The 21504-nt window shown below is 37.2% G+C and overlaps 1 protein-coding gene across 1 annotated transcript in view; it reads left to right on the top strand.

Annotated features, from left to right (window-relative positions):
• The window catches only part of Mmp20 (matrix metallopeptidase 20), a 43584-nt gene extending 41878 nt beyond the window's left edge, over positions 1–1706 (top strand). The window contains exon 10 of the mRNA XM_004870794.4: positions 460–1706. Coding sequence (XP_004870851.1) covers positions 460–560 — 101 coding nt within the window. The 3' untranslated portion in view covers positions 561–1706. The remainder of the gene's footprint in view (positions 1–459) is intronic.
• The last annotated feature ends 19798 nt before the right edge of the window (positions 1707–21504 follow it).

Raw genomic sequence — 21504 nt, 5'->3', positions numbered from 1 at the left:
GTCAGCAAATTGATCATGGAATTGTACAGGAAATGTCATGATAACTGCAAGAGATGGTCTGAGAAAGAAAAGATTAGTCTTAACAGCAGTAGGTGAAGATTTCATGACATGTTATCCAGTTTTGAGCATTGGGTGGAGATTTCACCAGGGAAAGAACAGGAGAGATGGCTTCTTTAAAGAGAATAGCATGACAAGAACTACAAAGCATAAGTGAGGATGGCTTGTTGGGTGATCCCATAGTGAAGACCTTAGTCTGGCTGGAACAAAAGAGAAAGGTGAGAAATGGCTGCAAAATTAGAGGTGCTGAATTCTAGGGCATGGAGGAACTATGTGGAAGACAGGCTAACTGCCACTTGACAAATTCCCAACTCCACATTGGTGCCACCTCAAAAAAGTTGTAATTATAAATCCTCCCCAAGTCATTGTTAGTAACCACAATTTCAACTTTGTCTCTTTTAGGCTACATTTACTTCTTTTCAGGACCAAAAACATACAAGTATGATATAGAAAAGGAAGACGTGGTCAGTGTGGTGAAATCTAGTTCCTGGATTGGTTGCTAAATGGAAAAGCCTCATCTTTTCCAAAGAATGAAAATGACTACAAGCAACTGATAACTCAATTTTAAGGACTAAAGCAGAATGTACAATAGGGATTCTTCCCATGGCCTACAGTTCTACGTGCAAGTTAGAGTTCATTGAAAACAATAATGTTTCCAAATTTTCATAGTTGTACATTCAGAATTTTAATCCTAAAGAGAAATCAAGCCAACTGTACACAAAATATGAATCAACCTAATGTATTTCACAGTTAGACACTTATTTTTTTCTTACCTAATATACTCCACAGCAAATTGATCAGTTGGGTTTTTTTATTTCCAGGTAGAAGCCTACTTGTACATTCCCTGACATATAGTTATTATACTAGAAATACCAATACCATTCATATTATTACTAATCTTTGCAGACAATGACTTTTTGGCCATCATTTATTATAATGAATATAAATATACTCATTATTACTTTAACCATATCATAAACAAAAATGACATAAGGTTTGTTTCTTATTTTATTTGACTCTGTGTCTACTTAATCGTCTCTGACATGGGTCATGGTAGAGAAACATTCAAATGAATTTTCATACTCGACAACAGATTGGTACTTTGCAACAGGAAAATACTTTAACAAAAGCCAATAAAAATATTACATTAGAATAGTTCTTTATTTCTCTTTTCTGTTACTCTTTACCAGCCTCTGTAACATTTTATTTGGCAACAAAGTCTGTGTACCTATGGAAAATGTAAATTCTAAAATAGTATGTGTACACAAACCCACAAAAAATGACAACAGTGATCTCTTCTGTTTCCTAATAATACCCTCAATGGAGTTATCTTTGACCCATCTAAATTTCTTCTGAATAGTTTTGTATATAAGGGAGTTCATTTTTAATTTTAATTTTTCTAACTTTAAGCTAAATCTTTTTTCCTCCTACCTAGTAATCAGTACAGATGAAATTATAGCTGTCTTTCTTGTAACTTTTTAAAACTTACCCTTAAGAATGCAAAGATTCTAAAACATTTTAAGGGCTCTAAAATTGAATGATGAAATGTACGTAATGTACCTCACAAACTTCTTAGAACACTGACAGTTTTTAACAGAAGTAAATATAATTGTTAACACTATTTATTAAATTTTTTATATCTACTCACTAAAAAGACAATATTAAAAAGAAATGAAGCAGTTGCTTGAGGTACTCTAAACTCTCCATTTGGTTTCTGTTACTGGAAGTAGCTATTTATAGCCAAACAGATATTGAGTATTTGCTGAAGACAGCAGCTGTTTTCCTTGCTTTGCAATGTCAAGGTGCCTCTACAGAGAAGAAAAGTCACTTTTTCAAAAACTGGTAAGAACTTCTTACTATCAATAAGCAAAGAGGAAAACAGTCTGGCAATTCCTCAGAAAGGTTAAAGATAGACACAGAAGTTCCACTACTTAGTATATATCTGAGAAATTAAAACATGCCCACAGGAAAACTTGAAACATTCATGGCAGCATTATTCATAATGACCAAAAGTGGAAACATTCTAGCATGTGATTAATGGATAAATAAAATGTGGTAATATCAGAAAATGGAATGTAATTCAACAATAAAAAGAAATGAAGTATTAATACATGCTATATTATAGATGAAGCTTGAAAACATCATGCTAAGTAAAAGAAACCAGACACAAAAAATCACATATTTGTATGATTCTATTTATACGAAATGTTCATAATAGGAAAATCCATAGAGACAGAAAACGGACTTGTGCTTATCAGGAGTTGTTGGAAGGAGATAACAGGATGTGACTGCTAATGGGTACAGGGCTTTTGGGAGGGTGATGAAAATGTTTTAAAACTGGTGATGGTGATGGTTATACAACTGTGTGAGTAAATTAAAAGCCATTGAGTTGTACACTTTAAATGAGTGCATTGTATGTTATGTGAATTATATCTCAATAAAATTGTAACATTTTAAAAAATAAATAAGGATACCAAAGTGGTGTGATAATCCATGAAGCTCCTACATCCTGGCAGCTGTGACGGGGACAAGATGGCAATGAAGCATCAGCCTTAAGATATCTGGTACTGAGCAACCAGACAGATGTCCCCCCGCCCCGTGTCCAGCGCGAGAGAAGGAGCTGCACACGGAGGACAGTTCACTGCACGGACAGATGTTGCTGAAAGCCATACACCACATCCCCAGAGGACAGACTGGCTGGATTCATGCCCTACATCTCCCATTTTTAGCTATATGATATTGCTCAAGTTCTCTAGTCTCTCTTGTCTTCATTTCCTCTTTTGTAAAATTGGAATTAGAATGAGTCTTACTTCCTGGGGATATTTAGAAGTTTACATATATGACTTAAAATATGCAATGCTCATAGTAGTTCCTCCCTATAGGGGCCCTATAATTTTTAAAAAATAATTAGAATTAGTTTTGTTTTGAGATATTATGCAGAATTTTTATATATCCCTTGAGATAGCTAAAGACCTAATGAACTGTAATAAAATGTAAATTGATAATCAATGACCTGAATTTTTTCTTGTCCAAATTCCAAGTTAAGTTATATATATATCCCTCTCTCGAAAATAATATTTCTTTCTTGAATTAGAATGCACCTGGATCCCAGGTACATCAGTGTACATTTTGGGAAGATATAGTCTCTCTAAAGCTCAAGAAATGGTGATTATGCATCATAAGTCAGAGCACTTATTCAATGTGATATAAGAACCATGTAAACAATATTTTATAATATATACAGCTGGCCTTCCATATTTACAGATTCCCAGTCAACAGATTTAACTAAGCAAGGATGGAAAGTATTTTTTAAAATAAATACATCAGTCTAGAGCATGTACAGATTTTTTTTCTAAACAATACTATACAACTATTTACATGACATTTGCATTGTATTAGGGTTTTACAAGTAATCTAGAGATGATTTAACATCTACAGGAGGATTGCATAAGTTACATGCAGAGATTACATTTTATGTAAGGAATTTGTGCATTCACAGATAATAGCATTCACAGGGGTCCTGGAACCAATCTCTTATAGAGGCCAAAGAACAATTTTACTCTTCACTTGGCCTGAGAGTACAAAAGTGGCTTTCAAGTAACTGTTTTGAAGAAAATGTGGTTTAACAACTGTTTTGAGGGTCAAGAGTAAGGAGAACAGAGTTCATTTTCTGGCAGTCTCTCCATTGTCCTAGTAATATCAGTGATGACTGTGAGCAGAGCCCTTTCAAAGCACCAAAAATGCTACAGAAGGCTGATGGGATTGGCCCCAGTGGGGTTTTTCCCTAACAGAATCCATGAAATTTTCTAGAACCCATCTCCCTTCCACTTAGCCTAATCTGAACGGCAGAGCCAACTTTACCTACTGAGACAGCTATTTCTTTCCAAATGCTTTTCTGGAAACATCTTAGACTTCCATATCACAATGCAGACGGCAATTCTGTGTGTACTATTTTTAAACGATCACAAGGTCGTCATGGTTTCTTTATTTATGTATCAACCAGGTATTTTTTTCTTTATTCCACTTTTAGTCATTTCCTCTATTAGACAATGATACTGAAGGTTCTTTATGAATATCCATAGCTAAAATTGCCTAGCAAAATGCCATTTGAGAGAAAATAAATAATTCTGGCCAATAGATTAGACTTTTCAATGCCCATAATGGAGCACAGAAGAGCTCACTCTGCTCTCAGTGTTTGCAGCCCCCATGTGTTCACAGTGACGTCCATAACCATGAGGCATCTGATTCTCTAGGGCTCTCAGGACATAAGGGTTTTTGTATTTTTCTCCAATAGGCCTGAGGAGGAAAAGAATAACACCCTCTGATGGGTTTCTATTTGCCAAGCCTGTCTTTGGTATTATCTCATCCCCAAGTGACTTGCTAGCATTAAACTACCATAATCTCAGCTCCATTTTCAATACTTAGACTCTTGAAATTGAAATAGAAGCAGAATTGAGAAGCTTGCATAAGTTATGGTGAGACATTAATAAATGGCTTCAGGTTCAAAAGAAGAGTCTTTAATGCTTATATGTTCATTTTAATATCTTCTCCATTCATGTTTGTGTAACAAATGTACCTCTAATCCGATATATTATTTAACAGGTTTGGAAGTAAATTTTGTTGCACAATGTAGCTGTTCTGACAAGAAAGTAAAACCAAAAAAGAAAAGGAAAGAAGAAAGTCAATGAGAAAATTGCAATAGAATAGTTGAGAAATGTTATATTATATCTATATCAAGGGCAAGGTAGCACACCCTGCAATCCTAGCTACTCAGGAGGCTGAGGCAGGTGGATTGAGAGTTTGAGGCCAGACTGGGCAATTTGGCAGCACCCTGTCTCAAAATTTAAAATTTTTTCAGTCTAGGGATGTAGGTCAATGGTAGAACATGTGTGAGTTCCTGGGCTCAACCCCAAATATCACATAAATCTATCTCTGATTATCTGCAATAGGAAAAACCATGATGGTATACATAGTTAGCAATTTGTTTATTCTTGAAAAAAATCTTAGGACTGCATTGCATGATAAATAATTTCAGCTTTTGAGATTGGTTAATAAAAGTAGTAACAGCCTCTACAGAGCAGAGGATGTAGAAGCACATTCCACTGCCCAATGATTACAGTATGTCACTTTGCTAAATTTTAGACAGATTTCCATATCTGAATTTGTTATGCAATGATAGATGATTGCTATCTATACACTGAGGGAAATATATACCTGGAAATGTAATTGTTCGGCTGTGATCTATGCATATGTTTAGCTTTAATATATACTATTAAATCATTTTCAAGATGATTGTAATTGTCCTAATGTGCATGCACTGTAATAAATGTTGTGTTTTATTGACTTTTATTAAATGATCTGTTTTACATGAAAAAAATGATTTATTATGTACTAGGTGCTGTTTAAATGGTTTGTACATGTTGTTTCATTTGCTCTGTGCCATTCAGTGAGGTAGGTATCACTGCTCTCTCCATGCTATGGTTAAGCGTGCTTATCCCAGTCATAGATCTAAAAAGAGGCTGATCAGGGGTAGAGATGCTTCAGTGCAGAAGCAAACAGAGCAAACATATATGATAAATATCTCTCATGAACACTGAAAGAAGAGCAGCATTTCATCTTATGCATAAATCAACAGACAACTCTGCTGAGGGCTAAGGAGAAGAGCCAGGAGGCTTCCAGCTGGCGTCAGCATGGGAAGGCTCCGGTGATTTAAGAGGAAGGAAGTTTGGCTTGGGCAAGCCTGGGAAGTGAGGAACACATAAAGCCAAGAGGTCTGTGCACCTGGCTCACTCTGCCCTCAGTGTTTGCAGCCCCCTGTGTTCATAGTGACATCCATAACCATGAGGCATCTGATTCTCTAGAGCTCTCAGAATCTAATACTGACCTCAGTGTCCTCAAGGAAGAAGGAATTTTTACACACATTTTACCTTTCCCAGGGGAAAAATTACTAAACTGTTTCTTCTGGAGCTCACCTCTTTGTTCTTTCATTGCGTTTATTGTTCCTAAGTGAGACTTTTCTCCCCTCTTCCTCATTCCACAGGTCCTTGTCTATCACTGGTCACCACACTGATGGGAATTTCTTTTAAAATGCTCACAGTGTCTTTGAAAAGCCTCACCTTGCAGACTGGGCAGGATGCCCTGAGCCTCCACAACCCACAGGTGGAGTGGTTTTGTGTACAGATCATCAGTTTTCCTCTCTTTGAACAGGGATCGAACTTGGGTCCTTGAGCTTGCGAGGCAGGCGGCAGAACCACTGAGCTAAATTCCCAGCCCATCTCTTTGAACTCTTGACTCCTGTGAGAGAGGAAAGCCCTGGGAGACTCAATTTGCTTCTTTAAGACCCAGGACAGGACCTTGTCTTACCCTTTTGATGGACACTTCTCTGAACTAGCTTAGAGCATTACATTTTAGCTCGTGTCCAAATTCCCACCTCTGAGGCCAAGCTGTTCTTTAGCATCCAAATACAAAAATGAGAGCCCTGTTCTGAACTGGGCCTCAAATTATCGCTTTCCCTCTACAATCTCACAGTATCCAAATCCTTCTGAGAATGTCCATGTTAGGGGGCTGCCTATCTTCACACTCTACTCATCCTCTCCTCTCCAAACTCCTTCCCTGACCATGGTCAAAATTATCTGTACTTGTCACCCTTCCTGGGCCGGGGATTTCCTTCAATGTGGACATAGCTCATCTTCCCTGACATTCAACTCACCACTTTACAATGTCAATGGCAGCAGTGGGTTTATTGCAAGTTTAAGAGGGAGACTGGAGTCCAGAAAAGGAAACAACACACAAATGACTATCATACTTCCTTCTTGTAACCTTCCCTGGCCAGTCTCATCACAATATCCTTTCCTGATTGTTTCTCTTTTTAGGCCCTAGTCTGCCACAGTTGTGATGGCCTATTCTTTGTTCTGCCTGTTTTCTTCTTTTCCCACTTCTCCAAATTTGAAGACTCTGATTACTTCCTCAAGACCAGCAGGAAAAATATACAATTCCTATTAATTATTACATAGATTGATTTAGCTTCCTTTACCTCCATTTTCAATTTCTTAGACTTTCAAAATCAAAATGCCATAAATGGCATTCTCATAAGAAAATTGCTCACTCTAGGATTCCAACTAAACCAGCAGTAACTCAAATCTCAGAAATTATTTAACATCTTCAGAGTTTCCAATTCAAATGTTTTAGTTTCATGGTAAAAGTACTAGTGTTTTCCTCCCCCCAGGAACCTTCAGGTAGAAGGGCAGTTAATAATCTACTTTTTCCATTTCCTGAGCAAACATCCAACCTGAGGCTCTTTTTTCTCCTCATTCATAGGTACAAATACGTCTTAATGACATAGTCACCTAGAGAGAAATCATGCCTCTGGCATAAAACAAAAGCTCAATTTAAGGACTGGACATATCAGAGGATCCAAAACATTCTTTTCTCTACTACTCCCTGTGGTAAAATTAGACACTCTGGATTTTGGAGCAAATACATCAAGAAAGTTTAAATAACAAAACCTTACAACATTCAAAAGATCTAAACATACTTTTTTTTGGTAACAGGAATGGGACTCAGAGGCTTGAACTTGCCAGGCAGGCACTATGCCGCTGAGCTACATCCCCAGCCCCCAAACATACTTTTAACTTCAAGATATATTTACTTTTGAGAGATTAGGTCCGATTTCTATGGTCCTTGTCAAAGAAATTTTTTTGGTTCCCTACTCTATGCTGAGAGTTTATCAGAGTTGCTCCAGCAGATGGGATCATTACTGGCACCTAACAAGCATATGAGCAAGGTCCATGGACGTTAATATTTTTTGCCTAATTTTACACAAATAAGCACAGAAGAATGATCAGAACTTGTTCTTCAAATTCCAAGTCCCTGGGCTGGGGATTTCGCTCAGTGGCACCATGCCTGCCTCACAAGCGCAAGGTCTTGAGTTGATCCGTGGTCCAAAAACAAAAATTCCAAGTCCCTACAGAGTTGTAGTTTCCCCAAAAATGCAGGTGCCAAATAAGATACCCCAATGGCAGTCTAGCTCTTAATATTTATGCCTTATCACAAGTCCTCCAAAAGTGTATCAGAAGAAGGATGTTGGGGATCAGAAAATGATACCCCAAAGTATGGAGCTTTGGCACTAAATTAGAACCGCAGTCTTTCTCACCTTCTGCCATTCTATCTCCATTCCCTCTTATTCCTCCCAAGTATAGGGAGGGATTTTCTCTCAAGTTCCTTTATCCTCCAGAAAGGAATTCAACTCTCACAAGCCCCCTCTCTAGGAATCGCATTAACCAAGAAAAGTTAACTCAGAGAGGAAATGTCACACCCAGGGGGTTTCTCACAGACTACCCCCTATTCCCCTGAGGACTACTTCAAAACAATTTTTTTTGGCTGGGGATATAGCTCAATGGTACCATGCCTGCCTGGCAAGTGCAAGATTCTGAGTTCGATCCCCAGAACCAAAAAAAATTTATTACATGAAAGAATTTTACCTACATTAAAAAGAAAACCTTTGTTCACCAAGCATTTCCCTACTCCTCTTCCCTTAACTTATAGCCATCTTCCACAAGAAACCCCAAACCACTATTTCTTTCTGTAACTCAGATGTTGTTAAAAACTTCAATCATTCAAAACTTTTGGCCCATCCAAAAGTTTCATATTTTGTGGGACTCTATGCATATGCATATAATTAAAATGGATTTTTCTCTTGTTCATTTCTCTATTGTAAGTTTGTTTCATAAACTTAATTACGGAACCTTCAGAAATCAGAAAGAAAGTTTTCTTTTGTCTATAGGAGACATAAGAGGTAAGAAGATAATGAGATCTGGAGATAGGTTTCCAAGAAAGGAGAGAAGAAGATGAGAAACAAATGTCTCATTTAATATGTCATCCTGTGTTTATTAAATATATTTGTGGCCTATTAATTTATGAAAGTATCATGTTAATAATTAGTCTTTACAGAAATCCATTCTGCTCTACCCTCCAAAGTAGGGAGAACAGAAATAAAAAATAAGAATACTAGAAAGCAAAATACTGAAAGTGAATAACTTCAAGAATACTGTGAAAGAAGAGCAAAGTTTCCAGCCAACTATCATAGCCATGAGTGAAGAGAATAACAACTGATAGATGAGAAGAAAATATCAGTACAAAGTGGTCATGTTTGCTGGTGAGCACTTCATGACCAAGGACCAGATGCTTGAGAAAAGGTATCTTCAAAAATCTCCCAGACAACCTGTGAAAGATCTAGAGACACGCAGGATTTTGCAGTCTGAGAAAGATACCCACGTCTTCTCTGGAATTCGGGGAGTTGCTAGAATCAACATGCTATCATTATAAGGTTTTCATGCTTCACTCCTGGAAGAGCCTTTGATGATGTTATTCATAAGCAATGAAGGTTAAATAACATGCCTGCAAATCCCATAGATTGTCACAGTACAGATTTAGAATTCACCTTTCTTAAAGCTCAGAACCCTAAAGTGAAATGGTGACTTGTGAGGTAGGTGGGGTAAGAAGGAAGATGGCAGTGATTGCAGCAGGTGCCCACAGCTCCTAAGTCAGAACTGTTCAGTGTGCTTTGTCCCACCTTTACCTTTCCAGTGACAATCATCTTATTAACAGCTCACCAGTCTGTGAGGTCTGTCATCAAACCAGTAAGAGCTGTGTGACATGGGGCAGATTATTTCTTTCTCTAGGCCTCAATTTTCTCATCTGCAAAATTGGAATCATATAATTATTGTTGTGGAAATTGAGGAAATCTAGATAATTAGTTTAACACAATGCCTAGTTCCTCATAAGTAATCAGTTAGCCATTGGCATAATATTAATAAATAGCTGTTATTTCTATTTCACTTTTAAAGCCCTGGAGGGCGTGCCTCATGGTCTAATGATGCCTAATCTGCTGCTCAGTACCAGAGAATAAGAAGCCTAGGTTGTTCTCCAGGACTTCTGCTGATAAGTTCTGTGCTCTTCAATGACTTGTGTTGGGGTTAGAAAATGATATCCTAGGCGGGTATGGTGGTGCACACGTATAGTGCCAGCACTTGGGAGGCTCAGGCAGGAGGATCACCGTGAGTTCAGAAGCCACCTTGGGCTACATAGTAAGTTCAAGGCCAGCCTAACTATATGGTGAAACCCTGTCTCAAAAAAAAATGATATCCCAAAGACTGGTACCTTGACATGCTGATAAACCTTAGGTCCTGTCTCAGAATCAGCTCCCTCTGATCATCCCTATTTCTCTCCCTCCCACCTCAGAGAGAGGCTTTCTGCAAATTTCCTTGTCTGCTCAAAGTCTGGACCTCATGGAAGAAATAATTCCTTCTGGTTTCTTCCCTGAGTTTCCATTATCTAAACTCATATCCCAGGAAGAGAGACAGAAGTCTGTCAACACACTTAGAGAGACTTCTGTCACACAGCTTTGTCTTCCATTTCTCCATTCCAAAGAAAGTCCTTTACAAACCATTATCTCTTCTGCAGGGCAAAAAGCCTTTGTCCCAGGCCGGTCAACAATGGACACATTCTCCAAGCCCACTGAATTCCCCTAAAAATTACTTACTACTTCTCAAAATTGACAACATTCTCCTCTTTCCCCCTCTCCTATAAAACAAAAGAGGGGTGCATCAGTACTCCTGTCTCTTTCTCCTTTTGTACATTAATGAATTCCTATGCTTTTTCTCCTATTTATCTTTGTCAGTTTATTCCAGCAAACCTTCAGAGGGCAGAAAGAAAATTTCGTCTTGTCTCTACACTTGCAGCCTCTTTTCATATTGAAACTCCATCTGCTTTTTATTATCACCATGTGCCAGCAATTCTAGATATCATTGACAAAATCTTCCTCACCCAGAGATCTTGTATGGGTCTATGCTAAACAGATGGTATATGTACACTTCAAATTAGTACGTTTTATTTTTTATCTTGCATAGATATTGCATCCCACATGGGAGCTAATTTCAAAAATTAGCTATGTAGTTAAGCTTGAACAAATGAAGATATAGCTACACACATACATTTCAAAAGTAAATTCATAAAGGCTCATGCTCACTCTGGCACAATTTATTTCTCCAATTCCTGTAGTACTTACACACTCCTGAGTTTAAATAGCAATTTCCAAATAATCCATAGGAACACAGGACTATAGATGATGAAGCAGAATTTGAATTCCATCAAAATTCTGTCACTATCTGTAACACATAGATTTTGAGGTTTTGTGTTTTTGGATTTTGGTATTGCAGTACTGAGGATTGAACCCAGGACCTCATGCATGTTAGGCACATGCTCTACTACTGAGCTACGTTCCAAACCTTTTCAACTTTTTATTCTGATACAGGGTCATGTGAAGTTTCCCAGGCTGACCTTGTACTTGTGATCCTCCTGCCTCAGCCTCCCAAGTAGCTTGGATTACAGGCATATGCCAATGCATCAGGCTGGGACACACAGTTAATACTGGCATTTAAAATTTTTCAACTATGGAGACACATGAAAGTTGCTACAATTGATCCCAAAGAAATGGGAATTATGATTTCTAGAATTAATATGCAATAAGAATCTCTGATTTTGATAAACTTATAGTTATGTTTGAGACTTTCCTTGTCTATTTGTTGATCCATGTGAAAAAAATTTTTCAAAATTAAAATTAATAAAAAGGATCTTCAATTAACCTTGAATAAAGATAGATTGACATATTTTTTTAAATGAGTATGCAAAGATACACTATGATGAAGTTAGGCTCAAAAACAAAAACTAACATTCATTACCATGGTAGATTATTATGAGGTATAATTTTTTTCCTTTTTTCAATATTAGTGCGTACTGAAATATTTATTTATTATTTGTTTTCTTGGCATGGTTATAAAATGATCAGTAACTGAGTTTTTACTTTCTGTACTTCTTTGATAATTGATATTCTTGTTTTCATTTGGTAAGGAAATTCAGTTGATCCCTGTGAAAATTCAATAATTAAGTCTGCTGAAACATACTGAAAATAGAATAACAGAAGAAATCCAAACTAATTTATTAATGCGCATGTGTACACAGGAGATACACAAAATATGAAACCCAAAGATGGGTCAAGATAGGCGAAGCTTAAATGACCTCTTCATAGGGGAGAAAGGAAGAGGTGCTACAGGCAATTGTAGAGAAAAATTAATTATTTTAAAGGAAAATTATCAACTTGCAAAACAGGCAGCTCTCAGGTCACTAGGGATATGCTGTTGGAGGGCTTATAGGACTCTGTGGACATACTCTCTTTGCTTCCTGGCTCATGATTTAGGTGCGTTTGCTTTGCCATATGCTCCCGCCATGATCCGCTGCCTTATCACAGGCCCAAAGCAACAGGTCCAATCCCTCATGGACAGAAATGTAAGAACTCTGAGTAAAAACAAACCTTTTCTTTTTATAAGTTGATTATCTCAGGCATTTTATTTTCATGATGAAAAGCTAACCCAAGGGAGTTTAAAGTAATTTTCTATCTTTTGGAAGAAGTTCCTTAAGTCAGATAAGAAAACTTCAGAGATAACCCCTCCCTGGGCTTGTGGAGAAAATCAGAAGCTAATCAAGGCAAAGTTATGAAGACCTTGATTTCAAGGGAGCCTTTAAGACTTTCCATTTTCCTTTTGTCCAAAATGCTCAGCAGGTCACAGCATCATACTTTAGGATATCATTTTATTCCTGATTATTATTACTGGAAATAATTTTCATACAGAGGAAGCTGATGTTAAAAAATGATTCATTTTATGGACCATGTATATGAGGTTTGTTCTTGCCTCTGTCAACCGAGATAAAGCAATTGGACTGGCTCTAGTGTTGGAAAGGTGGTCCTAAAGATAAGTTGTATTTCTGCCAGGGATTTAGCTCAGTGATTCCGGTGTTTGACTCACAAGCTCAAGGTCCCAAGTTCGATCTCTGGCACCAAAAAAAAAAAGATATGTCGTATTTCAACTTCGTGGCATTGGACCTTATACTATTGTGTTTTATTTATTTAATTAGCTGATGCTTAAAAATTAGGATTCTCATAAAGTATTAGAAATAATTGACATCTTTGGAAAATCTAGTAACCATCAGGTGAAGCTGAGAAATAATTGCCCTGTTTATCCTGGTTGGGGCTGTCCAGTTACTGTGAGCACCACCTCTTCCTCTTCTCCACCCAGACTCTCAGGCTAAGTTTTGGTTTCAGACCAGCACTTGGTTTGCAATAAACTATAAACTGAAAATGTCCTCAATCTACTTCATCTTCATTTGAGGCTCAGAGAAGCTACATAATTCCCTGAAGTTACTCAACAGCAAAACTGAAATACCACCCTACATCTTCTGAGTAGAATTTCGAGGTTTTAACAGTGCCGTTTTGCCTATATGAGCACCCCAGGGTGTGGGTGTGTGTGTGTTTGGGTGTGTGTGTGTGTGTGTGTGTGTGTGAAAGGATATCGTATGGAAGGTGTAAGTGCAAAGGCAAGAGGTATACATAGAGGAGCTGGTCTTATCAGATTGAAGGGGCTTTATTTTTGAAGGGAATAATTACTGAATCAACTTCTGGACTATATTCTCGTGAATCCCCCTCTTGCTCTGTCTCTTTCCCCTTCCTCCAACAAGCATGTACCTATAGCTTTATTTATTGAGCACCTACAATATATCACTTACTGCTTGATCACTACTACATACATCCTTGCACTTAAATTTTCTCAACTGTATTGTTCCCATACTGTATACTGAGGCAAATCACACTCCAGAAGTGAGTTTACACAATATTCTAAATTTTCAAAGGAAATACAATGACACTCAACATTTTTTGGACATTGAAAAAACTACTTGTCAAGGTAGTTCACAATTTTAATAAGAGATCATGCTACATTTTTTTAGATAACATCAAAATTCATAAAGCTGGATTTTCTGCAGTTAATTTGATTTTTTTAAAAAAGTAAGCACTATGTCAAAATCAATGTGGATCTTATTCCAAAAATACAGATATTGTTCAATATCCAAAAGGTACACACATCCCACGGGTAAGGCATTTTGATTGGTTAATAATAAAATACAAAATACAATATTATTTTTCCTTTTAATTTAGGTAGTGTATTATTTTTTAAATAGCTACCAAGTTATTGGAATATAAATAATATGTTGATTTAGACCTAAATACTTAATAAAAAGTACTATGGGATATTTATTTTGTCCTGGAGGCACCATGAAAAATAATCACTAAGACTCAGGGGACCAGAGATAAGAATTGTTTCAAAATTTGTAGATAGACCCATTTTGAAGGTGCAAACTTAGGCTGAGAGAAGTGAAATCACCTGCCCAAGTGATAAATCTGTACCTGATTTCAAAGTCCATATTCTTTCTACTGCCTCCTGTATGTTCTGTGAACACAAAGCAGGGTCAGACATGGTCATTGCCTCAAGAGACTTACACATGTGGTCAAATCTATCACAGGTGCTACACCAACCCTCACGCTGCCACCTGCACTTCTTACAACCTACCAGGAACTCCTCTCTGTTTTCCCAATTCTCTGTCTTACTTGTAATCAAATGTCAAATTTAGTCCCTAAGGAAAAAGAACTGTTCCCTGTACAAAATAACTCTGCTAGTAATGTTTGGAGACATGGTGTCATTTCAGGCCAGTGTGTGATGAGGGCGAGACACGGGGATGGGGCAAGTTCAGTCAGTAGAGTGGTTCCTGGAAAAGAGAACTGGTCAAGTTTCATGTTGACAAGGGGAACCCTTCTGACTGCAATGAAGACCTTGGGAAATCCTCAGACAGAAATGACTAGTTAAGACACGATGCTGTAATTACTTCCACAGAGTGCATTAAACATTACAGAAGTATTTTCTTTACCACAAGTGAATACAATTTCTTCAAAACAAAATAAGAAAAAAATCCTGATAGCAAAAGTAGTTAATCTGTCATTAAATGACACTCAAAAATAAAAAGAACATTCAGTGATATGATATCCAATTCAATCATGATTTAAATCAAGAGAAAAAAGACTAAATATAATCAAATTCAAATAATTTTTAAAATCAGGCATTAAGTTTAAGGGTGGGTAAGGAACTTTTAAGATGCATATCTTTATTCCCCCAAAGCCTTCTCCTCCATAGGTGTTTAATAATTATTAGTGACTTTAGTCAAAACAAATCATTTGATACTAAAGTAAATTTCAGAGTAAATTTGAAAATTCTATGAGCTAAAGCAAAACGCTAAACTTGTTGCTTTCTTTTAAAAACCAACAACTGAGGGGTTGAAAGAAGGGCAGGAGAATGAGGAAAGAATAAGAACCAAGATATATTATGTAAAGGTACAAATCTCCAATGATGAATGTCATTATATTGTATACCTAAAATGTACCAATAAAATTAATTTGTTTGAAAACCAACAACCATTGTGGGTAAATTTTATGGTATGTAAATTATATTTCAATAAAGCTGTTTTATGAAAGAATACTAGGCTTTCTTGAAAATTATTTCTTTCTTATTTCTATTTCTTAGTCATTTTTTAAAATTTATTAAAAATACATAAGCAACACATATTTACTGGGGAGGAAAAATAATTTTCTCTCTGCCTTTCATAATTCTTGATTGGGATAGACCCCTGTGACAAAAGGCAGAATAACAAGAAAAAAATAATCTAACAATATACCTCATATGCATATGGCAGATGCCTGGAAAAATGGATAAATCTTAAAGGGTTAGTGTTGAACTCAGGCTTAAGTACCTTATTCAAATGAAACAAACATAAAAGAGGTGGGGGCAGTAATGGGAAGATGCCCTGGAAAAGCAGGTAACCAAAGATAAGATTTGTTAAGATTTGTTGGCGCCTTCTCCCTTGATAAGAATTTCTATTAATTTAAAGTTATCCTTCTCCTCTTGGTACAGAGACATTCATTTACAAATAAACATTTTGTAATTCTTACAAAAAGGGTAATCTTTACTCTGTTTTCAAAGTGTCACCTGTGTCTGCTGTTTCCCAAATTATCAGCTCAAAAATAATCCCTATGCTAATGAAATATACTTGGAGTGGAATCTTCTGGTCTCCTACAGTCATATTTTGGGGCGGCATGTCCAGAACGATATTATATTCATGTGCATACTTACCAAAAAGTTTAATAATGCAGGAGAATTGAGAAAGCCGTTTGACCATATAGAGTATGGGATTTTGTATCAGACTGGGTTTAAAACTTGGCTCTACCACTTACTAACAAGTTACTGAAAACTTGTTATGACTCACTCTCCCTGTCTGTCAAATCATGTTGACGGTGGTTATGACTCTGCTACCCTTCATCAAGTAACTTCACTAAGTAGAACAAAAAAAATTCACGCCCATCTGACTGAAAAGAATGGACTACTGCAACACGTTAGCCTCACACACGGTTAACTCTGAGAAATAATAGGGAGAAGTAATGCCTTCAGTAGACAGAGCATGGAGAGCATTTTGTGTTGATGTTGATGATGATAAACAGTGGCCACCTGAGTCTGCAGGGAAAGTGAAGTCATCATAGATAAGAATACAGGTGGATTCTTGAGTAATTATAAGTCACTTGACTGGTTTGTCATGATCTAAAAGATGAAAGATAATAAGATTATAAGAAAAAAGAAAACGATTTCTGGGAAAGTAGCACTTGAATGCACTTAAGTAAGCAAAAATATGCAAATCATCATGTCTCAGTGAGACATGAGCGGTGGGCCAGCCTCTGTCCTCAGCTACCCATAGACACAATGGGCCCCTGAACACAGCCATGATAACAGGTATGGAGGCTCTTCCTCAGCCTGACTACGGCTGATCTACCTGCTGCTGCTGCTGAAGCTCTGACTTGCCAGCATTAAAAACTGAAACTCAGCCCTTAGTTTGGTACCATCCTAAGAGAGAACCAACCAGTCTCTTGATGATAAGATAATTCAGTCAGACCCCTTCTGCCCTGTGAGCGCAGCAACTCATGCTTTTTAGGGCTGATGATGGGGTATAAATATGGATTTGCCTTCATTGCCCTCGAGCCATCAGCTACTAAGAACGTGCTAAATCTTAAATCTTCTCTTCTGTATTTCTTTACCTCAGCAAGCACCTTTATCCTTACACAGACCATTTAAATTTTGTAAGTCTGTTTCAACCAAACTGCCAGTTTCTTGAGGGAAGATTCTAGGCCTTATTATTCATTAATCACCCAGTCCTACTACAAAATCAGGCTACATAGCATAACTTTTATGAATGGTAAGAAAATGAATTAATTAAATCTCATACAAAGACTCAAAGAAGAGATATTAAAGACCATAAGTTGGACAGTGGCAGTGGGTTTGGAGAATTTGCTGTCCTTGTCTCCCAGAGTGTGTCCCTGTCACAGTCACCAGGAGTAGGCAGTCTTTTATAAGCATGCTGGGCTCAGAGTGTTCAAATGTCTGTGATGTCTGCCTCTTCAAGGAACCAAAAATTCAGAAGATGAGAGTTGGAAAGAATCAGGTTTATTCAAAGCCAGCCCTAAGGGGCTTCTTTTCACCTCAAACATGTATCAGAGTACTTTTATAGGAGAAAAAAAAGTTATAATGAACAAGAAGGCTTTGTACGCACATCTTTGACATCTAGGGATACATCTCCTTTCCTATTCTCCACTAGCAACAGCACAATGGACTTCAGCCTCTAGCAGCTAGTTAACTAAAATCTTAAAGAAGAGTTCTTTTCAGTCAAAAGGATTAAGAAAAGGCAGAAAGCAAAAAAGAAGGGGCAGAGAGCAAAGAACAGTTTCAAAAGAGCCTTGTTACAAGGGTATATACGGGGAGAATTGGACCAGATAGTAATTCAGTTGCTCAAGCTATATTATTGCCTATTCATTATGAATGTTGATGATCACAGTGACACAAAAACCTAGTTGGAAATCTGTCATGTGGCTCTGTACTCCTAACACCTAGCACCTAGTGTGTATCTGGCATGACACAAACACTAAGCATATGTTTGGAGAATGAATAACTAAGTCACTGAATTGGTGAAAAAGAGGTAGCTGAAATATTGGAGAGAAAATGAGCTTAGACCAGCAGGCCTGGCTTCACATCCCACCACTGCCACTTACTAGCTATGAACTTTGGGAATAAAATAGGTATAATAAATAATAACTTCCCGTATTATCAAGGACTTATCTGGCTGAATGTTTCAGAAAATCAACACATATGTACTAACTCCACCAATAACAAACAGCCAAAAGATATGAGGAATTTACCAACTTGTATAACTAGGACATCCAAGCCATACAGCTCACTTTCAATTTGGTTAAAGAGATTCAAATGATGTGATTGGAAACCTGAAGACCTCTGTTCAGTTTTATTCTCCAATAAGTTTTCCTCCAGGGGAAAACAAGATGGCAGTAGACTGATCCAAGCTTGTATGACCCTCATAACTCATATTCCAAAATGAGAACAAGACCTGCTCATACCCATTATCTACATCAACTGCAGAAATAAACACTGTGTCCTTTAGTGTGTGGGGTCAGAGATGAGTGAGGTGGGACAATTTCTGTCCTTGGAGGTTTTAGAGTCTAGACATATGTGCTAAAGTTTAAGTTTTGTAGTGGAAAGCATGAATATTTCTTTGCAGCATTGAGAAAACACAACATCTAGGACACTGTAAAGGACAGATAAGACTTCACCAAGCAGCTAAGTTGTCTGGACAGAATGCAGTGAAGAGAGGATGAGAAATGAGGTGGGAAAGATTCAGCAGAATAGGTACAGGAAGCCTAGCCAGCTTGGAATAACTAGAGAATTAAGCAAAAAGAGGAAGAGGGGGGAAATGATACTGGAAAGGTAAGCATGAGAGCCTAAAAATCCTTTAATCCCATGTTAAGTAACTTTGTCTTTATGCTCACATTACAGTTTAACAAATATAAGACACTCACACCTTACAAGTAAATGAGAGATGGGAGGGTGGAGGGTAGTGGAAAGACAAAATAGGAGCAATAAAGTAGTAAAAACTCAGAAGTGGTTAAATCTGGATTCCTAAATACAGGAGTCAGGTTTTGTCTGGGTTTAAATTCTAATTCCAACATTCAGTAGCTTGTACAACCTTGCAAAAGACTAAAGCTCTCTGTGCCTCAGATTCTTCATCTATAAAATGGGATAAACAATTTCTACCTCATATGATTGTGAAGATTATATACAAACAGCATTAAAATAGTACCTCAAAATTCATTTTGCCTGAAAAATGGTTTGCTAATTCCTTTATTGTCTTTCTGCTTAAAAATTGACAAAAAAACATTTTTATTAAATACATATTGTGAGTTAAATACAAATTTTACAGGTCTCATTGCAAATTAAACATATCAAAGAAATCCCCCCATGGCGAATATTATGGTTTAGATCTAAAACATCTCACGTGTTCAGAAGCAAGCATTTGAAAGATGATTGAATCATGGGGTACTTTACTCATCAGAGGATTAATCCATTGATGAGTTCGCATGCTATTAGGCGTTGGGACTTGGTTGGAGGTGAGTCATAGGAAGCATGACCTGGACAGGTGGATTCTTGTCTCTGGGTCCTCTCTTCTGTATCTCTGCTTCATGTTTGTCATGAAGTGAGCAGCTTTCCTCTGCCATTCCCTTCCTCCTTGCTCTTTCTGCCTTAGAGCCAGACAACAATGGACTGAACCTTCTGAAACTGTGAGACAAAATAAGCCTCTCCTCCTTTCAGTTGCAAGTGTCAGGTATTTTGTCCCAGTGATGGGAAAGTGACTAATGCAGTGAGATACTTTGTACCATACTCCAAAGCACCTGAGTGGAAAGCTTTGAGAAGCCCAGTTATAGGCAATAAGAAATTGGTGATAAGACTGTCTTTAGGTGATAGAAAAACACCATCTCCAGGCATTGACAAAGTAGGCAGAACTGTAATGGAGATAGCAGCAGTCAGGAAGACTCTCTTTCCCCTAAATTATCCTTACTTATTCACTGATGCCTGACATTTCTTGACAAAGAGATAACCATTAACCATTCCCAATTACAGATGCAGGATTAAGATGTAATTACCTTGCGGGAATGCTCATGGAGGCCAAAGGTCACACTGAAGTAGAGACAACCTATGTAGATCCTACACTTGATCTTAGCCAAAAGGCTGAGAAGCGATCAACCTATGTAGATCCTAAGAGAGGATGAAGGAAGAACAAGCACTAGTGAGCTGGGAAACTGAGGAGGATGTAGCTGTGATGGGAAACAAGGCAAAGGGCCAAAAGAAGGCATAACCCCAGATTGATTCCAGAACTGGCTCCAGTCCAGGCTTAAATTAGCAAGTTCCCTATTTAATAACTACATTTTTAAAAAACTGAGTAAAGCCATTACCCTGGTGAACCACAAATTTGACCTGAAAAGAATCAGAGGATATGGTCTAGCTAATGCCTAAGAACTGCCTTATGGACAGAGTGGCTATAAGCAAATGGCTTCACTGGAGTCAGCTCAAGCCCTAAGATGTTTGGATTTCTATGAAAATAATAGCTGATTTTAGCTCTGCAAGCTGCTCAAACTGTGGATGTATATAACACAATAAAAATTCCCAGTAACTGTTTTGGCTCTAAGCCATCAGTCTAATTAATTTTCAATGTCAATCAGAAAATGGAAAAGGAGTCAAATACTCTCAAAGTAATTGATTGAAACAAATTATTCTCAGATACTCAGTAATTACTCAGAGTGACTCTTGTCATCACAATTTCAGACACAATCTGAAATAAATTGTTTGCTTCTCTCTATCTTTAGATCACAAAATAAAATATTATTTTATTTGCACTAAGAGGCAATGATCCTGCAGTAGCTTACACTTACTTTGCAACAGTGTTAGACATCACCTTGTCCAGTCACTTCAGGCCGAAACGCAGTGAGAGGGTCATTTATATCATCAGCTATATCCACTAAAGTACCCTACTGCCTTTCTTCCTCTTTATAAATCCTCCTCCTGAATATAAAATGTTTCACCACATTTAAAATTAAAGTTGTATCACTTAATAGTTCCACAGATTTAAAAATTAAAGTTGCTGCACTTGACCTAACACCTGATTTATCCTGTTTCAATCCTTGTGACATTTTCCCATGGGTATCTTCTGTTGTTTATACTGTATACCCAAAGGTTATACTGATAACACTCTGTCTTTTCCTTATTTAAAAAGGTAATAGATCCTATCATAAGGAGATTCCTTTGGTTCATTATTACACATTACAGTGTAATATTTAAGACACCTGCTTCCTTGTATCTCACAGAAAATATTGCCATTAAGAGTTTCAGTAAAATTATCAGAACAAAATCATTTAAACCTTCTGTTTTTAGTCTATATTTGTCTAATCCCCATGCCATGCTCATAAAGGGGAAAGAAAGAAAGTTGCAGTATATAAAAATTCACATCATAATAATGACAATGACATTGATACTAGTTATCATTTACTAACCTCTTTCTGTGCTCCAAAAACACTGCTAAGTCTTTCGTACAATTAATCTTGTCAGTCAATCTTCTCCATAACCC

This window comes from Heterocephalus glaber, unplaced genomic scaffold (genome assembly GCF_053883595.1).
Source record: "Heterocephalus glaber isolate CG9 unplaced genomic scaffold, H.glaber_assembly_v1.0 deba00001429, whole genome shotgun sequence".
NCBI lineage: Eukaryota > Metazoa > Chordata > Mammalia > Rodentia > Bathyergidae > Heterocephalus > Heterocephalus glaber.
This window is presented reverse-complemented; position numbering and strand designations above follow the sequence as displayed.